At 31.3% G+C, this 22,005-nt stretch overlaps 2 protein-coding genes across 2 annotated transcripts; one reads left to right on the top strand and one right to left on the bottom strand.

Annotated features, from left to right (window-relative positions):
* The first annotated feature begins 954 nt into the window (after window positions 1–954).
* On the top strand, window positions 955–11,451 carry LOC109792303 (RNA helicase family protein). Its single transcript, XM_020351700.3, has 22 exons — window positions 955–1,351; window positions 1,421–1,495; window positions 1,590–1,679; window positions 1,862–1,941; window positions 2,574–2,643; window positions 2,781–2,866; window positions 3,346–3,415; window positions 3,689–3,784; window positions 4,117–4,222; window positions 4,412–4,458; window positions 4,553–4,636; window positions 4,721–4,774; window positions 5,322–5,422; window positions 6,317–6,407; window positions 7,225–7,389; window positions 9,022–9,111; window positions 9,299–9,370; window positions 9,590–9,688; window positions 9,780–9,866; window positions 10,410–10,463; window positions 10,593–10,672; window positions 11,042–11,451. The coding sequence occupies exons 1-22, from the start codon at window positions 1,088–1,090 to the stop codon at window positions 11,187–11,189; spliced, it is 2,109 nt and encodes a 702-aa protein (XP_020207289.2). The 5' UTR covers window positions 955–1,087; the 3' UTR covers window positions 11,190–11,451.
* Window positions 11,452–13,795: 2,344 nt separating this feature from the next.
* LOC114915403 (uncharacterized) lies at window positions 13,796–21,725 on the bottom strand. Its single transcript, XM_083068752.1, has 5 exons — window positions 19,582–21,725; window positions 19,331–19,456; window positions 17,726–17,892; window positions 17,462–17,639; window positions 13,796–15,104 (listed from the first exon to the last, which is right to left on the bottom strand). Exons 1-5 carry the CDS (start codon window positions 20,197–20,199, stop codon window positions 14,934–14,936), a joined length of 1,260 nt encoding a protein of 419 aa, XP_082924878.1. The 5' UTR covers window positions 20,200–21,725; the 3' UTR covers window positions 13,796–14,933.
* Between the last annotated feature and the right edge of the window lie 280 nt (window positions 21,726–22,005).

Raw genomic sequence — 22,005 nt, 5'->3', positions numbered from 1 at the left:
GCGTCTGCTATGGCTTCTAGTAGAAACCATAAGTGTGGCCGATAAGAGCTGTCTTGATCGGCCTCACGGTGGGCGCCAAATGTTCTTACCGGGAACCCGAGGTAGGGATGATCTACTGGGTAAGATTGGTGAGCCTCCTTCACTGGTACGTTGATGCTCCAAAATGGGGGTGGTACCTGCAAAAGAGACTCCGATGCTAAAGTTAGGGTTTCTATGAGTATGAGTCTCATATAAGTAATGCACGTACCTAGGTGTGAATTAGGGTTTCGTTGGGCCTTGGGCCTGAGATCAGTTACGATCTGATTAGATAGCGAATCTCGTTTAGACCGAGATCTCCCAGCGCATGTCCGAGGTCGTCCTGCGCTGTGATACCGAGCTCGAGCTCGATAAAATGGTACAGATAATACAATATTAAAATAATGTTTTGACTAAAAAAATCACATCTCACAATCAAAATTAAATGACAACTCTCTTCACCAGAAAACTATTGTAAATTTGTAATGATAATATCTTATTTTAGGTACACTTTTTTATTAGATATTTTTATTCTTGATTTTTATTGAATAACTATTACAAAATTAACTATTCACTTTCACTTTTTATTTAACCCCTCTTTATCTCTTTTATTTTTATTTTTGGAAATAATGATGCTCTGCTCTTTTCCCCGGTGTTTTATAATGGCATAATCAGATAATCTTGCTCAACTCTACATAATAATTTAAAATTCATAGTTTGTAAAATTAATAATAAGCTATTATATTTTTTACTTGCATTAATATCTTTTATATAATATGGTAACATTAATATAATATGTTTGGAAATATAATATAAAAGATAAAAATCTCGGAATATTATTTTTGTATTTTAAAAATCAATACCTGAATCCAATCATTAACCGGGTCTGAGTTTGGGCCAACCGGAACTGGGCCTCTGTAGTAAGAGGAGAATTTTGAAAAGAGAAATGGCAGTAACACATTCTCTCTCACACACACACGAGAACTGAGAAGTGCGTTAGAGAATGCAATGGTAGAATCACTCGTGTTTTGAAGAAGGGGTGGGTGTGTTCGGTTGCGTTTGGGTGGTGAACATGTCGCAGTTCTGGAAGCCGGGTACAGAGAGGCCTCAGGGTCGCGTGGTGGACGATGAAGAAGGTGGCGTTCTCTTCTTGTCCGGTTCTCACCATTCCTCTTCTTCTTCCTCCTCTCGATACGGCTACGCCAGCATCGACAAGCAACGCCAGCGGTTACCTGTGTACAAGTACCGCACCGCCATTCTCTACCTCGTCGAGACTCACGCCACCACAATCGTCGTCGGCGAGACCGGCAGCGGCAAGACCACTCAAATCCCTCAGGTCACTCCTATTCCATTCCACTCCTCCAAATTCAAATTCACGTGACTAACAATTTGCACTGCATCGCAGTACCTGAAAGAAGCAGGTTGGGCCGCTGGTGGCAGACTCATTGCTTGTACTCAACCTCGACGACTAGCCGTTCAGGTCACTTCTCTTCATAGTTGTCGCTCATTCTTCAATTCATTATTCACGGTACTCTTCTCTCTCATCGCGAATCTTATCTCTTTGTGTTTCACAGGCTGTTGCTTCTAGAGTTGCCGAAGAGATGGGAGTAAAACTCGGTGATGAAGTTGGCTACACAATTAGGTTTGAAGATGTTACCAAACCGGTGAGCATCTATCTCTGCAATTATCATTTATTTGGATCGTATCATGTCATACTTCTAGTTCTACTCGCATGTATGTCACATACGAAAAAGAAAAAAATAAATGAAAAGTTGAAGACGAGAGTTGATTGGATAATGACGAGTGGAGTGGTTACAACATTTTCTTTCGTTTTGTGGCAGCACAGGATGTAACGGTGCTTAAATTTTTAACTGACGGAGTGCTGTTAAGGGAGATGATGGACGATCCTCTTTTGACCAAATATAGGTACTTGTTTTGCTATCACTCCTTTTTAACATCTCGGTGAAATATTGACTTCGAGTGTTACGCACACACCTTACCTATATTACTAATATTAAAAGGACGTATTATATATAACTTGTGAGTTGGACATCAAACTGTCTGGATGAGTATGGACTACGGAAACGTGGACTGTGGTTGTATGAAGGCAGTTTAGCATCCTTCTCTTTTGTTATGTTCTTTTCTAAAACTTCAACACTAATGATGATTTCTCCTTCTTTTTGAAGTTGCTAGCAGATTTGGAGAACATTTCTTATGGTCCTTGTGTATCTTGGTTTGGGCGCCCTTGAATTTTCCCCCTTTTCTAATTTGACATATTTCCTATCCCTCCCTGTACGACCAATTTTTTTAGTACAATTAAAAAAAAAAATGAAAGCAGTATAACAACAGAGCTTTTCAGGGGAGATTTGTTTAGCTCTTATACAAAACAAATTCATGAATATTTAGACTTTAAATGTTGTCCATGCAGATGCTAATTGTTAAACTGTCATGTTAATGGTGTTCCTTATACTGAATTTTACATGTTTTGTGGTTGTGCCAAGTTATAAGGTCCTGTTCTGAACTCCTTTTGCCCTGACCTCCATAAATACTTGTTGCAGTGTTATAATGGTGGATGAGGCTCATGAAAGGTCGATATCTACTGACATTTTGCTTGGACTATTGAAAAAGGTATTAAATGGACCAGCAAGCCATATACATAGCAATAAAATGCTGTTCTTTTCCTGGTAACTAAAAAATGGTCTCTTTTTATTTTTACAATTTTTTAATCTTTTTAATTGTATGATTTTTTTTTGCTACTTTTCTAGATTCAACGGCGTCGACCAGAGTTGCGGTTGATTATCTCATCTGCTACTATTGAAGCAAAGTCGATGTCTGACTTCTTCCGGATGAGGTTTTCTTCCGCTCTTGCTATGTTTCAATTGTTCAGACTTTTATTTACACATCAATACTCTTCTGGAAACTGTATTCGCCAAACTTATCTTCATACAATGTCACAATATCCGATTTTAAGATTCACCTGAATTATATTTTGTCAATGCTTCCCACACTCCTTGCCACTTATGCAAGTTTGTTACAAGTTATGTGAATCCCTCTTTTGCATATAACCCTTATGGGAGTGGCTTACAAACTCTTCTGGATTCATTTTCATGCAAACTAGTTCTATACTTGTTGTACTCAGCTATAAACATTAGTATCATGTCCAATTCACTATACTAACTGTTATTATCTGGTATATAATACCCCATTACTGAATTTTTTGAAATTTAAACTGCTGTTGGGGGTTTCTTGTCTTGAGTATTCAGATTTTGATTGTCATTTGATGATCCAATAAAGCAGTCTCTTATTCAACTATATGTGCTCTATTAACAGAAAAAAGCGACGTGAACCTGGAAATGAGGAGCATGGACTACAAGTGGAGCCTGCAATTTTATCAGTTGAGGTAATTATTTTCAGAAGTAGGACTTACTTGCATGCCTTCTGTTTTCTAAGAGCATCTGTTTTACTGTCTGTCTGTATCATCACCCTGGTATATTTCTTCTTTTCAATTTAATATTAATTTCCACAAAGAAACACCTCACTCTTGAAAAACTGGACTACAATATAATTTGGAAATATTTTAATTAAGTGGGACATTGCTATGGTTTTGGATTTCTTTCCAGTTTAAAGTTTTCAATATACAAAATACAAATAGACCGTGCTTTATGATTTTCAGGGCAGAGGCTTCAATGTACAAATTAATTATGCTGAGGAACCTGTCCAAGACTATGTTCAGGCTGCTGTTTCAACAGTACTCTTGATCCATGAGCGGGTACTTTATCTTATATGGAGATAGGAATAGGATAACAACTACGCATTCTATTTTGAGTCATTTTAATTCAGTGTAGTGTAATTACATGTGTTGTTGCTCAGTGCTTGCATTAGGCTTGATCACTGACACCAAAATGAGTGATCATTTTGATACATACTATAGTAACTAACTAACTATACTAGAAATTATGGGGTCCTCCACCAGTAACGCAAACACACAAGCTCTAAACATTATGATGTTGATGTAAGCAGAAAGTGAGATTTATCTAAATAGTCAAAACAAAAACAAAATGGACTGAAATGGTGGTTCTGGTCTTTTATTTCTCTCCTTAGGAGCCTGCAGGAGATGTTCTAGTGTTCCTTACTGGCCAAGATGATATTGATGCTGCTGCTCAATTACTTGCTGATGAAGTTCAAACTAATGGAAAACACTCTTCAGGTACACACTCTGAATAGTTCTTATTTGGACTGTTAGCTTTTGATGTCTTTTAACTGCTGACGTTTAATAATAAATGAGTATAATATGTATAATTTTTTTTTTGTTTTTTGAACATAATGAGAAAATGATTTCTTATTTTTTAGTCTTCAATAAGATACCACTAATGCATGGAATTTCCTTTTGTTCCAGGATTGGTTGTTTTGCCTCTGTATTCAGGACTTCCACGTGCTGAACAGGTTAGAAATGCATCTGTGGGTTTAGCTGTCAAAATTTTGTAATTTGTTTAATTTTAATTTCTGAATGTATGTTGTATGTTTTACTTTCTCCCAGGAGTTAGTGTTTTCTCCAGCTCCTCGAGGAAAAAGGAAAGTAATAATTTCTACTAATATAGCAGAAACATCACTCACGTTGGAGGTAACATCTCTCTGGTGATTAGTCCGACTATGGTTAGGGACAATAAGATCCTCCTCATCCATTCTTATTTTTCTATTCGTGCAGGGTATTGTCTATGTTATTGACAGTGGATTCTCTAAACAGCGGTTCTACAATCCGGTATTTGCATTTTGTTTTTTCTATTAAAGAGATATAGTAATGAGCTCTGTAATGATTTGTTCCTGTTTGGTTTATAAATGTCACCTAGGTCTATCTTTACCTACATTCAAGTTTCTTTTAGCTCTCTATTTTTATCTAACACCATTCCACTGTGGAGGAGTTATACTCACTTTCCACTTTCTGCCCTTGTATTTACTTAAAAAATTAGAGAAGCTTCATCAATTTTTGATTCACATATTTAAATTTTAAACAAGCTGCTGTTGGTTCATGAAGGATTTAAAACCTTAAAATTTTCCATGTATAGGGATGACACATGACAGTTGCCCAGTTATGGTACACTACTGAATATTGAATTTTAACTTAACATTCATTTTATATTATCTTCATTATTCAGTTTATTAGAAATTATCGTCTAAATTTTGATTGATTCTGGCTGGCATGCTAGTAATAATTTTAATTTTTAGGAGCCGTCCCTTTACTCTTTTTTCTCTCCCTTACTCAGATGCCTTGATGTCACCAAGTGTAATTTTTTCCATGCGTTTAACAGATTTCTGATATAGAAAATCTGGTTGTGGCACCGATATCTAGGGCTTCTGCTAGACAAAGAGCTGGTAGGGCTGGACGAGTTCGACCAGGAAAGTGTTACAGGTGTAGTAGTTAGTTTTTTCAGCTGTTTAAGGAATATGTTTCACTTATCAAATATGATTTATTCAGCTTGTCATCTGTCGCTTCAAACTAGTTATCTTCCAAAGAACCACATTTCGTAACTAAAGATTAATTTTTATTTCATGTTGTGGGTTTTTGCTTCAAAGAATCAAATTACCTGATGGAAGAAAGTGCCCATGTTGATAACACAACAAAAGGAAATGCTATACAAAATTTATGCTATACATGTTCTTTCACCAGATACTTTTACAAAAAAAAATAGCATGCTTTACAATATTCACCTTTTTACTTTTCCTTTTTAAGTTTTTTTGGCAAGAATTTAATTATGCTGCTGAGAACAAGTATGTGCCCCTCCATGCTGGGGCAATTTATTGTACTTCATTTTAGCAAGTTTTGGAAGAAAGAGGAAATTTTCATGGCAATTTTATAAAACAAGGTCAACAGTTTTGCAGTTTTTACCTTTTTAGATTAGGTTTATTTGATTTTATTTGCTCAGAAGGCGTTCATTTTGAATTATAGTTTCTCTATAGCCCTCTGCTGATGGCTGTTTTACTGTTTTTTCAGTTCTGGTATGCAAAGAAATCCAGCAATCTTGATGCATTCTTTATTCTGTGTTTTCCTTTATTTTTTTTTATCTGGTTTGGAGGTATCTTATCCAGTCCACTCTGTAGCCATATTAAGTATCCTGTTCATGGAATTAATATAGCTTCTTCTATGTCATAGTGTTCTAATAATGGCCATTGTGTTTTATTATGTTTTTTTTGGTTGTTTATTCTATTCTGTTATGTGTTCCTGTTACTTTGTCAACATCTCAATTTGTATTTTGTACCGATGTTAACTGTGGCAACCATTCACTGTGCACATGACTGCAACCAGGCTATATACAGAAGAATATTTTCTTAACCACATGTCTAATGAAGGAATTCCGGAGATACAGAGATCAAATATGGTCTCCTGTGTAATCCAGGTTAGTAATTGTTATGGAATAGTTTCACAGAAACAAAAGTATTTTTGCCTGGTTTATTTTGTTATGGTGATACAACCATTATCTGTAATTTCTTTTTCTCCAGGCATGGATCTTTTTGAATGGGATGGTATTTTCTAATCAATAGGAATGATGACTAATTATAAGTTGCATCATTGCTATTTTGATTTATGATGAATTTGTTGGAATTTAGTAAATGGTTGTCAAAAAGAGTATATGTTCCCCATATGATATGATTTTAATTAAAAAAAATCAAGATTAGCCAGAGAGGGAAAGATGAAGTTGCATTTGAAATTTCACTTTCTTTTATAATTCATTTTATCAACTCTTCTCTTCCAATGATTTCAATGTGCCTTTTTTTTTCCTGGCCTTGTATTTACCAACTCTTTCATGGTCTGGTATTTTTAACTTAATGTTAAAAATCCTATATGCCGGTGCTATGCAGAGAGAATTTTGAAAGGAGGTCATGAACAAAATTCCTTGTTGTAGCACCTCAAACTTGGATATCACTTCTTCCCTGCATAAGGATCTTTCCACTTCTAATATGGAAGGCATTGAACAGCTTTGTTGCATTCTTTAGCCTCTGCCCCGTAGTTGTGCATCACCTCTAATAAAATTTCTCCATTTATCCACAAGAAGAAGCATAGTAGTATTGTATAATGAGATGGATTGTCCAATTATCACCTCTTCCTTTTCTGATATTACCAGGATATTGCTTGCTGGAATAGTGTGTGCATTCTAGCAAGTTAATGGTTGATGCTAAAATTAATTACTTGACACTTTTTCTGATGATTTCCAGTTAAAGGCATTGGGGATCGATAATATTTTGGGCTTTGACTGGCCAGCATCTCCATCTGCTGAAGCAATGATCCGAGCTCTAGAAGTTCTCTACTCACTTGGTGTCTTGGATGATGATGCTAAGCTGACTTCACCAACTGGATTTCAAGTTGCAGAGATTCCACTTGTAAATTTCTGTTTTCACAAAAATCATGTTTGGTTCATTTGTTAAATGCTTCATCTCTATTTGTATAATAATAAAGACTTGTTTTATTCACCCAGGGTTAGTTCTAAGTACACTAGACACGGAAAAGTTGTTTGCTGGTCAGGATAAAAATGATAAGATGGGATAAGTAATCATATCCTATATTTTAATCTATCGTTTTGTGAGCCGACAAGATAGGAAAAATGTCTCATTTTCTTATCCTATCATGTTCATTAGTTAAGAAATTATCCTGAGGTGGGGGCTAGGTTAGGAACAAGCAGGATAAGATAGAAAAAGTTTCCACTTTTGACCCTTTCCTCGCTACACAACTTTTTTTGCTCCACAACCTCCACCAGAATTGTTGCCGCTACCAAGTACCAATATTATCACAACCATTGCTGCCACCACTACTATTAATGCTAGTGCTACCACAACCATTGCTATCGTTGTCACATCACAACTATTGTTACTGCCATCATTTCCATAATCATTACCATTACTACTACAACTACTATCATAGTACTATTACCACATTTGTGATAACCATCATTCTCACTATTGAAATCGCTACCATCATCACTACTACACTACCACCATCACCATTGACATTGTTGTCGTTGTCATCATTACTACATTATTAGTGTTATCATTGTCACAATTGTTTTTGTTGCCTCTACCATCATTGTTATTGTTGCCTCCATCATCACTATATTGCCACCACCACTCTCATTGTCACCATTGCCATCATTTTTACCACTGATGCCATTGTCATCATCATTATTATGATCATTATTACCATCGTTACTTCTACTGCTGCCACCATCATTGTTGGCATCGTTAGCCCTACCACTACCACCACTTTTCATTAGAGTAATTTTGTCATTTGAATACAATTTATCTAGGCTTTGTTTGGATAAACTTCTCCATAAATACTTATGAAAGAAGAAAATAAGAAGTAAAAATGAAATTAACTTAATTCATTGGAAGCTGTCTCATGTTAGCTTTTCCAAAAGTTGATTTTAACTTGTGTATAAGATAATTTTAGCTTTTGAGAGAAACTTATTTCATTTTTTCTTATTTTTTCCCCCTAGAAGTGCTTATGGAATAGTTTTACCAAAGAGGTCTTGATAGCACAAAATAATAGCAGACAACAAAATAATTGTTTTACAATCTAAATTTAGAATCCGGTAATTTTGTTTCCCTTGAGGCTCTCAAAAGATTCTTTCCAGCCTGGGAAATCAACTAACCTTCCATGCCATTTACATATATTTGCTCTAACAGTTAATCTGGATATTACACAACTTTTTTTTTTGCTCTCACGTGTTCTCTTAACTGGTTATACTTCATATTTTGTGTTATGCATAGATGCAGCCGGTTAGCTGCTGATTCATTAAATAACCAATATATTGAAAGGGTCATGCGTGGTATCACTTTTGCTTTCTTGTTTATTTAAATTAGTATTACTATTACAAGTATTGCCATTATTTTGCTGTTATCAAGTTTTTGTAATGTCTACCCAATTTTAAATGCATTTCCTACCTTTCCAATAGCTGTCCAGATGCATTTCTTACAATTTTTACCAATGTCTTCTTAATGGAATGTAATTTTTGCCAGGATCCGATGGTCTCAAAAATGATAATAGCTTCCAGTCAACTTGGGTGTTCAGAGGAGATAATCACTGTCGCTGCTGTTCTTTCTGTCCAAGTAAATCTTTTTGCTTTAGTCATAACTAATTGTTTTGGAACACATTTTAATAAATTTTTCTTCAAATCAATTTTCAGCCGGTGTTGGGAAATGTTAAATAAAACCTATCAGTATATTGTAATGAAATATAGTTGAACATTAATGTATAGAGCTGTTGACTTTAATTTCAAATTATCTATGTATACAGACTATCTGGATCTCAGGGAGAGGGATACAAAAGGAATCAGATGAAGCAAAATTGAGATTTGCTGCTGCCGAGGTACTTTAGTTTAAGATTTTTGCACTCACTTTTTCTATTTAATATTTATAACCATAATTTCCTCTATTTTATTTATGTGTTAAACTTTTGATGATTCTTCATTAAACTTCTCTTCCATAGTGTAATACAATAGTTTTTCTTTAGAAATATGACGTAGGAACTATTTTTTTTTTTTATTCATCAATTTTATTTTCTTTTTGATAACTGGTATAATTACAGGGTGACCATATAACATTCCTTAATGTATATAAGGGGTTTCATCAGTCTGGTAAATCTTCTCAGTGGTGTCACAAGAACTATGTAAACTACCATGCCATGGTGTGTATTTGTTTGTCAATTTTGCACAATTTAGGCATTGCAATATGTCCTTTCCGAAATTCATGTTGACATGACTTCTTAAATTGCGCAGAGAAAGGTTGTTGAAGTTAGAGAACAACTCAAAAGAATTGCAAAGAGGATAGGCTTAGTCTTAAAATCATGCGAAAGTGATGTGCAGGTTGGTTTTTTCCCCACTTCTTTATACTTACTAATACTGGTTATGTATTTTTTGTTTTTGAACTGCATTCAATCTTTTTCTAATTTATTCTCTTTTGAGTGCCTAAATAGTCAAAGTTATGGAATGATCCGCCCTAGTGTAATTATTTATCGATCCTGTCCCATTCTTTGGTTTTTCACCCAACTACATGTGTTCACTTTCAGTTTTAGTTTTACGGCTTGTTTGAATAAACATCTTAATTAAGGTCTTGCTAAATATGTACTTACTATATAATTACTTATGTATAAGTTGTTTTAATAATTGAAGGAAAAATAGGGTTAAACTGTTTTTATACATGCTAAAAGTTGTTTTTATAAGCTTTCATGCAGAACTTACTGAAATAAGCTGAAAACAATTATAAGTTATTTTCATAAGCTCTTCCAAACACATCTACAAGTGGCTTATGTCATTAGATAAGTGCAAATAAATTGTGATATAAATTCTTTTAAATGGGGCCTTAATTAGTAAGGTGGTTTCATTATATTTGATGTTATACTTTTCCAGGTGATTAGAAAAGCAGTAACTGCTGGCTTTTTTGCTAACGCTTGTCATCTAGAGGTGAGATGCTTCTTGACACACTAAGATGCATGATTTTCTCTTGCATTTTTCATGTATATTAACATTTTCCCCACATATTAGCAAATAATTTGACTTCAAAATTTATCTGTTTCTGTACCTTGTTAAAAGGCATACAGTCATAACGGGAAGTACAAGACGTTAAGAGGATCACAGGAAGTTTATATTCATCCATCATCTGTGCTATTCAGGTTAGTACAAACCGAGTTTGTGTAAGTTATGTATTATGTGCAGGTTTTACTACTATGAGCCTATTTGGATACAATGCTTCAAAGCATCTTTCAGAATTTCTTTTCTGAAAAATACTTTTTATTTTCAGTAGAATTTTTTTTCAAAAGTACTTCTAACTTGTATCCAAATAGGCTTTATATCTGCTTTAGAAGATTAAGAAACTTGGTATATTATACAGAAATCCTGTAGTCTCTTCCAGCATCTGAACTTGTGACTTCTGTATCTTTTCCATTTTTTTGGGGGGTGACTGGCTGAAGGGGGGGAGTGGGGTATACTTTGATGGATGATCTCTGTATGTTCAAGTCACCTAAAATTATGTTCTTTTGCAGAGTAAATCCAAAGTGGGTTATTTACAATTCTCTTGTATCAACTGATCGACAATACATGCGTAATGTCATAACGATAGATCCTTCCTGGTTATTGGAGGCTGCTCCTCACTTCTACCAGCTACAGCAATCTAATGCTCTTCTTCGCTGATTTGCCTTGGGCTTATTGTGTTTGAGGCGAAGGAGAGAAATTGTTAATATATTTAAGTTACATAAGTATAGCAGATTAACCAGTGGTGTTAGGACTCATTACACGGATGTAAATTGGATACTTTCTCGAGGTTATTGAAAGTTTTCTTCCTCTGTACTCCTCACGGCAAATTGATAGATGCAGGTCTCAATGCTTTATATCTACCTGTGGACAATTATTGTTTAAGAGTAAGGAATGAAAAGATTTTTTTTTTAATTAAGAATTTCGAACTCGAGAAAGTTTTCTTGTTCGTAGTCTTTGAAAGCATTTGTGGGTTGTGGCTTTTGAAAAGTGAGGGTTCTTTTTTATCCGGAAAAAGAAAGTTGGGTTCTTTATGGTTTTACTTGTAGGATGCCCCTCGAAAAGTTTGGTGCACTGTTGAACCATGAACTTAATACTGTTGTTATTGATTAAAGTAATGGGAGTTGGGATGAGATCATTAATAGGTTTAGTGCATTGCTTTAAAATTGCTACGGAAAAAAAAAATAATGCAGAAAATAATTTGGGTCTAGGCGATATACCTATTTTGTCAACGATCTTCAAAGCATCAGTGAATCTTGCTTGACTATATATAGTTCATTTCATGCAAAATTTAATTTTAGTTTATCAAGGCAGATGATAGATTTCCATAGAAACAAAAAACAATATACCAGTTATCAGGATAGTAGATAGAGTAACATTGATCATAACCTATTACTCTGTCAGTATAACTGTATTTTTTGATTGGACCATTCTTTGGAACTAAAGTATTATTGAAGTGTAATTTCATCCGTCTTTATCAAAACCTAAATAATTATGGAAAAGCGTTTCCCTCGGGGCGTCATAATTTTGTTTATCAGTGGATAATTTAGGTTTTAACTTTTAAGGACTAACAGTCATTATACCACAACAAAGAAAGGTATTTAGTGCTGACAAAATCAGGCCCAGATTTGTGAAGTTGGATGACAATATATTTGCGATCGATGTAAGAACCGAAAGAGGTAGTATCTAAATCTAGTCGTTTATTTATTAGCGACTGATATTATGCATCGGTTCTAAAAGCATATCAGTCGCTGTCTCGGTAGCTGATTTGAGTTTCCAGTGGTAACCAATCGTTATTTTTGGTCTCGAAATCGGTGGATAAAGTAATAAAAATCTATTTACTTTATGCAGAAACTGATTTAGCGATGATTTTTGAAACCCATATTTCAGTCGCTAAATTGCCTATAAAATATATAGTCTCCTTTTGCATTCATACATTTCCATCGAATAAAACTTATATATATTGATTAAAATTAAATAGATGACATCTCTAACAACATAAATATAAAGTATCTGGTCTTCAAAATACAATTGAAGAAATCTAAATGAGGAAAGTACTTAAAATTTTCAAAACACAATATTTGAACTTGATGATGTTGGAACAATTAGAATGAAACGTAAATAATTTTTTCAAACTACTATGTGTATAGCAAAAATATTGGAACTTACTCCAAGTTTTTTTTTTACAATACAAATATATTAATAAAGGCTTCTTAATAAAACTATCTAGAATCCCAACCTTCTAGTAGAAAAGTTGTGTTAATCTTCATATATATTGCTCTTCATTGATATAAAATGGGTAAATCATTCAACGCTATCAAGGAATTTCTTAAGATATTATGTTTTAGGAGGTCTCATTACTTCAACTTTTTAATCATGTCCTTATGAATGCACGCAATTATAGAACAAGTTCTCAATTGTCCTCTTCTTATAGTAGATGTTGGGGTACAAACAAAATCTCAAATTATTGAATCATGAAGAGAAAGAAATTTTTAAAGTATGCATAGTCTCCATTGGTTTGAAATCTTTTGGAAGATAACCAAAAGCAAAACCATGAGGATTTAAAGCCTAAAATGGACAATATCATACTAATGTGGAGACATATGTGTGTGTAAATCCTGAGTACCCAATATTGGTACCAAAGTTCTGGTTCGTGGAACTTGATGACCTGTCACTTGAGTATTAAAGATTGACATACAACAATTTCAATACCCAAGAAATAGAGACAATAAATACTATAGAGAAAAAGTATGATTGAAGATGATTATAACAAAAATCCATGATAACAAGAAGATCAAATTCAAAAGTTTTAACTGTGGGAGGAATTGTTAAGAAAATAATTCAAATTTTCAAATTCAAACCTTTAAGATATTGTTTAGATTTTAAAAGGTATGGATTCTTTTAGGATATTGTTCAAAATTGAAATATATTGTATTTATTTTAAAGATTCGTTTTCTCTTTTAAGATTAAAATGTAAGGTCAATAAATAGATACTCTTAGGATTAGAAGAATCACTTGACCTGTAGAAGGAGTCACTACCTTAAGTGAGATAGGAGGTCATATGAAGGAGGGTTGCCAAGTTTCACTAAAAAATTTGTGAGGAGAGAATTTTCAAGTTTCACCCATAAAATTTGTAAAGAAAGGATTTCCAAGTTTCGCTCATAAAATTTGTGAGGGAAGGGGTTTTCAAGTTTCACCCACAAAACTTGAAAGGAAGATTTTCATATATATATATATATATATATATATAATACATTTTTATAAATAACATATATCTTTGTAGACGTAGATATGAAGGGCCGAACCACGTTAAATAAATTTTGTGTGATCTTTTCATATTTTGTATGAGGTTGTTTTAATGTGTTTCTCATCATCATTGTGTGTAAAAGAAAAAGAGTTTTTTTGTTCCCAATAGTGACATCAAAGCCAATGGTTGATCATGTGACCGGCTCAAAGTCTCAAACAAGTATTTGACAATAAAAGATAATTGATTCAAGTGCGAGATCCCTTGTGTTAAAATGTGGAGGTCAGCATGTTGCATTGATGTGAGTTAACGACGATGCAAGTATTTAGAGTTGGCAGATGTGACTAAAGTTCTAAGGATCCATTGAATACTCATAGATAAAAAAAAAAAGTTTTCACTCAGGAGAGGTTAAACTATAATCTTTTGTTTGAACGGGTACAAATAAAGTTTCATATCATTGGATCATAAAGAGAAAAAAAATGTTTATAAAACACACATAATTAATCTCCATTGATATGAATTATTTTAGGAAATAATCAAAAGAAAAATCACATATCAATATAAAGAAATATGTTTATGAATCATGAGTGTCTAATTGTAAATAATATTACAGTGTCTCATAGTCAAGATTTATCTCAAGTTTTGTATAAATATGAGTTATTGAGATATTCGCAAATTTTCTCCAAAAGAACATCAATGTTCCACTTCTTGAAAAGCTTTGTACGCCAATCTCGTTTCTTCTTCATCTAGTGGATTCCTATAGCAGGCGAGACAAGATGATAGATAAGACAAGATGCCAATAGAAGGTATTTGAATCTTTTGAAGCTCTTTGAACTTCAATTTTAAATTAACTTTTTAAGTTCATGATTACAATTGTGCAAACACCCTAAAGAACTGTAACATCAAAAGCCGGAACAACTGAAATTAAGTTAAATGAAAATCCCATGCAAAGTAGCATCTCTTGATTTTCATGAATCATAGAGAATGCATACTCTCCCAGTCCCACCCAACAAACTCAATCTATCTAATGAAAATGCGGTGCAAAGTATGCAGATCCCGTGTTACTTCTGCTTCAACCAACACTAGGAAAATATTTCTTTTATTCACATGCTGCCATTGTTGGTTTCAAAGTGAAAAACCACTGTCTTCGATAAATATACTCAGAGCTTCAAGTTAAGATCAATGCCAACTCTTCCTGCTTCACGTCCCCCATGATTTGTGCCATGCATTGTTTCTGTCACCTCTGGGTCCTCCACTTTTAAGAAGTTATAGAAAGGCCTACGATTAGGTTCACTTGATTCTGATGAATGCTGGTGTGACTCCATTTTATCCTATAAAATTTCATAACCAAGAAACAATTATATTCATCTAACCAGAATCATGACATTTTATATATAAGTAATCTAAATGTAAACATGTATTACGTAAAAAATAAATATATAACTTCATTAAAATTTATAGGATTTATTATATTAAATGAAAAACGTAGTCTTTAATATATATCACATTTTTTTATTTAATATACTTTTTTGAAGTATTATTTAGTATCGACGTCAAAATATCATTAACCAGATTAAATCTTAGATGTATTGTTTTTTATTATTATATACTAACATTTTCTTTTACCTAGGATTTTGACATTGTATTTCGTAAGATAAATATTTCTTTTTTTAAGAAACCAAAACTCATAATAAATAAATATTTTTAATTTTTCATATTACACTATTATTAAAGATCATAATAAATAAACATTTTAAATATATAAATTATATTTTATATTTATAATAACTCATTTAAATTATAATGTAAGATTACTTTTAAAATATTTTTTTTAAAATCATATATATATATATATATATATGGATTTGTTAAGATACACTTAATTGAATTTTAATTAGAATAGCTAGTATCTTATATAATTAAAGGTTATCTTAAAATACATTAAGGTTGTATTTGGATAAGAAATTTTAAAAATTTAGCAAATTTGAAATTTTCATAATTTGAGTTACTTTAATTTAAATTTTTATCTTCATTAAATGTTTTATTTAGATAAATCAATTTAAATGATAACACATATTTAATTACTATAGATAAAATTGACTTTAATTTATATATATATTAAAGTTTTAAGATTAAATTTTATAAAAATAAACGTTAACAAATTTTTAAATATTAAATAATTTAAAATTATTTTAATATTATACTATATTTAATAATTTTAAATATTTAATAATTAAAAAATATTAATACTTTTTATATCAACATTGAGAGAAGGGGAGAGAGATAGGAGAAATAAGAGAGAGAAGAAGAAGCATTAAAAAATAAAAGGTAGAGAGAAAGGCCAAAAGGAAGAAAGAGAATAAAAGGAGGAAAGGTAAAAGTTAGATAGAAAATAAATAAAAGAGATAGAAATAAATAAAGAAATAAAAGACAACAAAGAAAAGAAGAGAGAGAGAGGTGGGAAGAGGTGACAGAGTAAGAGAGGCAAGTGAAAAGATAAGAAAGAGAAAAAAGTAATAGATAAAAGATATATATATATATATATATATATATATATATATATATATTTTAAATTCTTATTTGTAGGAAGAATTTGAAATTTGAAATTTTTAAAATTTTTTACAAGTACTTGCATTTTAATTTCTTTTTAAATTTTTTATCCAACATTTCACTCAAAACATTTCAAATTTAAAAAAAAAATGAATTACTCATTTAAAATTTCTCATCGAATGACATAGTTTGCTAGCACAATCCAATTAAAATAAAGTTCATGTGCGCCCGAGCAAATGCTAGTAAGATTTGATAATTCCTGTTTTAATTTTTTTTTAATAATTAGTTAGAGTATGTTAACATGATTAAGATTTTTGACATATAATTAATATTTTTATAAGTAAAAAAAATTATATTGAGCATAAAATTAAAAAAAATGAAAGGGACCAAAATTATATTTGCATAGAATAATGCAATAATATGAAGAAAAAAAATGGGAATAGTCATGGCCATTACTAACCCTTTTCACTGCCTCCACCACTAAGTAATAACAAGAATGATAGTGATAATGATAATATTTCAATAATAATAATGATAATAATAATAAAGATAATACAATAGTCATTTAATTTAATATAATAACTAAAACTAATTCCTCACTCTTCATAATACAAATAAATATAAAAAACTTGTCTCATATTATATATATATATATATATCACTATATTATAATAATTATCACTAGATTATAACAATTTTTTAATTATTTTAAAATAATCCTAAAATATTCGTTCTTTGCTATTCTAAATATTCTGCAAAAAATATTTAAGTCAAAGAGTGAGGAAAATAAGAGTTTTCCTATCTAAATTACCGATTTTAATTTACAGTATAGAAGTAGATTCCTTTGAAATTTTAATTTTATATTATGTTTCTTGTCTTGAAAAAGTCTACATGTTATGTGTCACGTTGCGCTAGAAATCTAGTAAAAATGAATCTATGAATATAACATACCAAGAAAAAAAAAAAACAATCAAAGAAGTAACACTTTATCATCACACTCACATTTTTAATCTAGATATAATTTCTGCATGTCTGCGCCTTGGACTCTGGATAGTCGCATACCATGCCCAAAGCCCCATGCATCTAGCCAAACAACAAATAAAGAATATTGGATCTTCCAGAATTATTTGCAACTTACATCATTAACATGGCAAGAGTGCACATTCCCCTTAGAAAGAACATTTGGAAACAAATGCATAGGAGGTGAAGGAAATTCAGGAGCAACAAATGGTGGATAATTTGCATGACCAGGCGTGACAATGTCAGAATTGAACCTTGTGTTACTGAGCTCCAAAGTGCTGCCCCATTTGTCATCCCTGAGAAGGACACAGATTTAGCAACACCATAAGCAACTATAAGACAATAATCTAGGCAAGAGTTAGCGATGACAATAAGCAACTACCTGTAGCACTCTTTGGTTGAATTGAAACTACTTGCACCATGACTATCATTTATGGATGATTGCTGTGGTCTATTGTAGTGAGAAAAACTTGGAAGAACATGAAAGTTTGATGGCGGAATCAGAGAGTTTTCTAAGGTTGAAGAGTAAGATCGCTTCATGCCTGCCATCTGCAACACATTGATTGTCAACATAAAATTCCAATTTTCTGACTTCATTTGTTACATGCAAATCCAAATAGAAAACTATAAGTTTGATGCATCGGCACATGTTTTATAGCTTCGAAAGGTAAACAACCTAATTAATTTTTTTTAAGAGGAGAACAGTATTCTTATTAAAACATACTTATAAGTTCTACTTCTACCTATAAAAAAAATACAAAAAGTGTATAATAGGATAAATCACATGCTCTAAAACACATCTTAAACAAAACAACATATTTCAAAACGTATGATAATCACAATAAACATGTTATCTAATAATATAAATTTAAGTTTTCTTACTCTTTTCAAAATTGAGAAGTCCTACAAATGCATTACTTATATCACTACATTGCACCAACACTCACTAATTCTCTTTCGTTGTCAACAAATTCATTTACACAATCAACTTTAGGCAAGCTAATGGATTCAAAATCCAAGAACCAACTAAATCAATGAAATCATTTTTTTTCACACTCAACCAGCTTCAAACTTTAATCTTTACTAACTTTATAATACAAAACAAATTTACTTGTTTATCTTTAAATAATATACCATTCCTAACTTCCCATGTAGTCACATCACATCAAACTAAATCACCTCCTCCTTCTCCATCACTCCGATATTCACTCAACATTATAAATTGTTAAAATTGACATTAAATATTACTACCGAAAATTATTTTTACAATCCTATCTATAATAAACTTAGTGACCATACCTTTGAAAACCAAAATAAATACTCATGAAACAAGTGATTTGTTAATTTCACCTCTCTTTTACAAGTCACATACCAAACTTCTCAATTGTCAAAATACCCCTTCGATTAAAATAGACTTTGATAGATAATTTATTGTGTCATAATCTCCATTAAAACATTGATACCTTTAGTGGTATCACATTATTCTACACTTTCATCCATAATATTTCTTTATTGCATTCCCCTTGTCAAGTAGGCATCATAAGAGTTTTATATGTCAAACAAATAGTATAAACATCAATTATATCCTTATTGTTGCATTAACTTTTATATATATATATATATATATATATATATATATATATATATATATATATATATATGTGTGTGTGTCAAGTCTAAATAAGTTTTAAATAAATTTCAAATAATTTACTCAATTAATCAATGTCAAGAGAATTATGATTTTTAGATAGTTGAAATTCATGTATATATTTTTGTAGCAATTTATCAAGTAATTTCAAGAAAACAAAAATTAACTTTAAATGTACATGAGATAAACAAAAATTGTATAAAACAACATAACATATATAATGTGTTTGAGAAAAAAAATTAAATGAATTAAAACTGTACTATATTTTTATACCTTAATGTTATTAAGGTATGTCTCTAGAATAAAAGAGTTAGGATAAAAAATAATCAGGAGAATTACTTTATGTTCTTCTGAGACTCTAGATGTATAGTTGTTGTAATATGAACTTTGGTTTGAAGGAAGCTCTAGATGACTGTGAAGTCCGATTGATAATGAAGCTGACGAAGTTCCACGAAATTGATTGGCCTACATGTAATTGTTAAACACATTCAATAAATTTTTCATATAAAACTATATACACAAGCAACAAACTTTTCTTTCATTTTGACGTAGTCATAGACTGATGCTAAATTATGTGTCATAAAACTTACTGTGGGAGGAGAACACTCATTGTTTCTCTTTTGAGTCGTTCCACCATATGGCCAGATCTGATTAGATTCATTGGATAAATTCCTAGATGGTGAACTGGCAGAGTCATATCGATTTCCATCGATCGGTTCATTAATGTTCAACTTAGACTTACATGAATTGATATTCAAAGGAAACAATTCTTTTTCAGGAGAAACCAGACCAGATCCACTGTTTCTTTCCAGTGATCCGTAGATAGATGTTATGGTTGGTAACATAGTTGGACCTAAATGATCAAATTTCGGGACAGCAGGAACATTAGTAGGCAAATTACTTGACATAGGAGAAGAAGAAGAAGGTACAATCATCTTTGAAGTTGTAGGATGAAATGTCAAAGATGAAGAAGGATAAGAATTTGAATGATGAGAAATGAAAGATGGAAATCCTTCTGGATTTCCCTTATCAGTTATGTCTATGCTTTCTTGTTCTCTCAAGATCTTCTCAAGTTCAGCCACTCCAGGCCCTCTTTTTGGCACTCTTGGACGTTTTTGCTGCTTCTTCAAGCCAGAACTCCAAATATTATTAACAACATTCCCACCAGTACCACAGGCACAGGCACTATTACAAGCATTGTTGCACATGTTCTTCTACACAAATTATCATGCAGTCCCTCTTATTCTTTTTTCTGCAATTTCAGCCATGCAAATGTGTATATGATCATACAAGATCCAACTAAATATATATAAATATATATTTAAACACAACTGAGAGATTGAGAGAATTCAAAAAGATCCAAACTATCCATGCAAGGATCACAGAATATAATCCAAAAGGAGTAACAGAAAATATTCATTCAAAAACAGATAACTTGGCACATGGAAAGAAAATCTCGTGTCTTCAGTTAAGGAAAATCTAATCTTGTGTCTTAAAGGAGTGATATCTAGAGGTGTTCCCGGGATTTTCTGAGAACCTTTTGAATGTCTAAGATAAAACAAATCTGACATGAGAGATTAATTTTCAAAGATAAAAAATCCAACCATTCATCAGAATCTTTCTTGCCTTCTCGATTTTATCGCCCGTGTTTTTCTCCCTCACTTTGCTCTCTCTTTTCCACAAAGAAAAACTAAGATTTCAAGGACGCTTCACTTAAATGCGTGAAATCAAGTATCTGCTATTTTTAAGCCCTAACATGCATTTTACTAGGCCAGTTGTTGCATGCAATTTATAGTTCTTTTTGTGGACCTTGTTCTTGAATACTTATACTTCTTTCCTTCTTTTGTTTTTATTTTTGAAAATTATCACCAAGTTATAAGATGTTGGGAAACAAAAATTTGAAAATCACATTCAGATTTACTTTTGATAGAATAATTGTTCAATAAACTAAGTTTATTTTAAAATTGATCTAATCTGACCCAAAAAATTGGATTCAGTTATTACTATTTATATTAGATTAGATATCAGATTAAATCAATATCTATGTTAACAATAAACCTTTTCTAACATATTTTTTTTCTATCAAGAACATGTTTTAATAATCTTCTTCATAATTACTTATAAGACAAAAAATATAAATAAATAAATAAATTTTTCTATAATTGACTTATGCATAAATTAATTTATAAAAAAATCATATTAATTTAAATAAAAAAAACTTATAATTAAGCTTTTTTTTTTTTTTTTTTTTTTTTATCAAAACATGTATAAACTAATTTCAATTTATAAAAACACTACATTCATATATTTTTTCATGTTTTCTTCTCCCATAAGTAACTATGGAGAAATTTATCTAAACATACCCTAATTTCATGTAATATCTGGTAAATTTTGTGAATTTCTTTTATCTATTAGAATTCAAGTAACCAAATAATAAAAGTTATGCGAAGAACAATTAATATGTTAACAAATTATGTTTCTAATATCTTTCTAGATTTAGCTCATTGAAAGATATATTTTAGAAGATAAATTATGAATATGATTATTGATTAAAAACTCAATATATTTTTTTAGGTGAAAAACTTAATATATAAGATCTTAACAACCCGTTAATATATTCTATATGTACATATTTTTTTATTATAATTTCAACTATCGATATTTAAATCACCAGTTATTATTATACTTTTTTTTTTCAAAATTTTCAGAGTTTTATTTTTTATTTAATAAAATTTAAGAAATAAAAAAAAGTAATGAGGAAAATAATATATTAAGAAAATGTGTTTCTAATATCTTTCTAGATTTGCCTTATTAAAAAATATATTTTAGAATATAAAGTATAAATATAAGTATTGATTAGAAAATTAATGTATAAGATTTTTTTTACCACATTAATATATAAGATCTTAAAAATCGGTTAATATATTTTATATGTGCTTATATGTTTCATTATAGTTTCAACTGTCGATATTTAAATCAACAGTTATTATTATTACATTTTGTTTTCTAAATTC

This window comes from Cajanus cajan, chromosome 1, assembly GCF_000230855.2.
Source record: "Cajanus cajan strain Asha chromosome 1, NIPB_CcT2T_4, whole genome shotgun sequence".
Classification (NCBI taxonomy): domain Eukaryota; kingdom Viridiplantae; phylum Streptophyta; class Magnoliopsida; order Fabales; family Fabaceae; genus Cajanus; species Cajanus cajan.
This window is presented reverse-complemented; position numbering and strand designations above follow the sequence as displayed.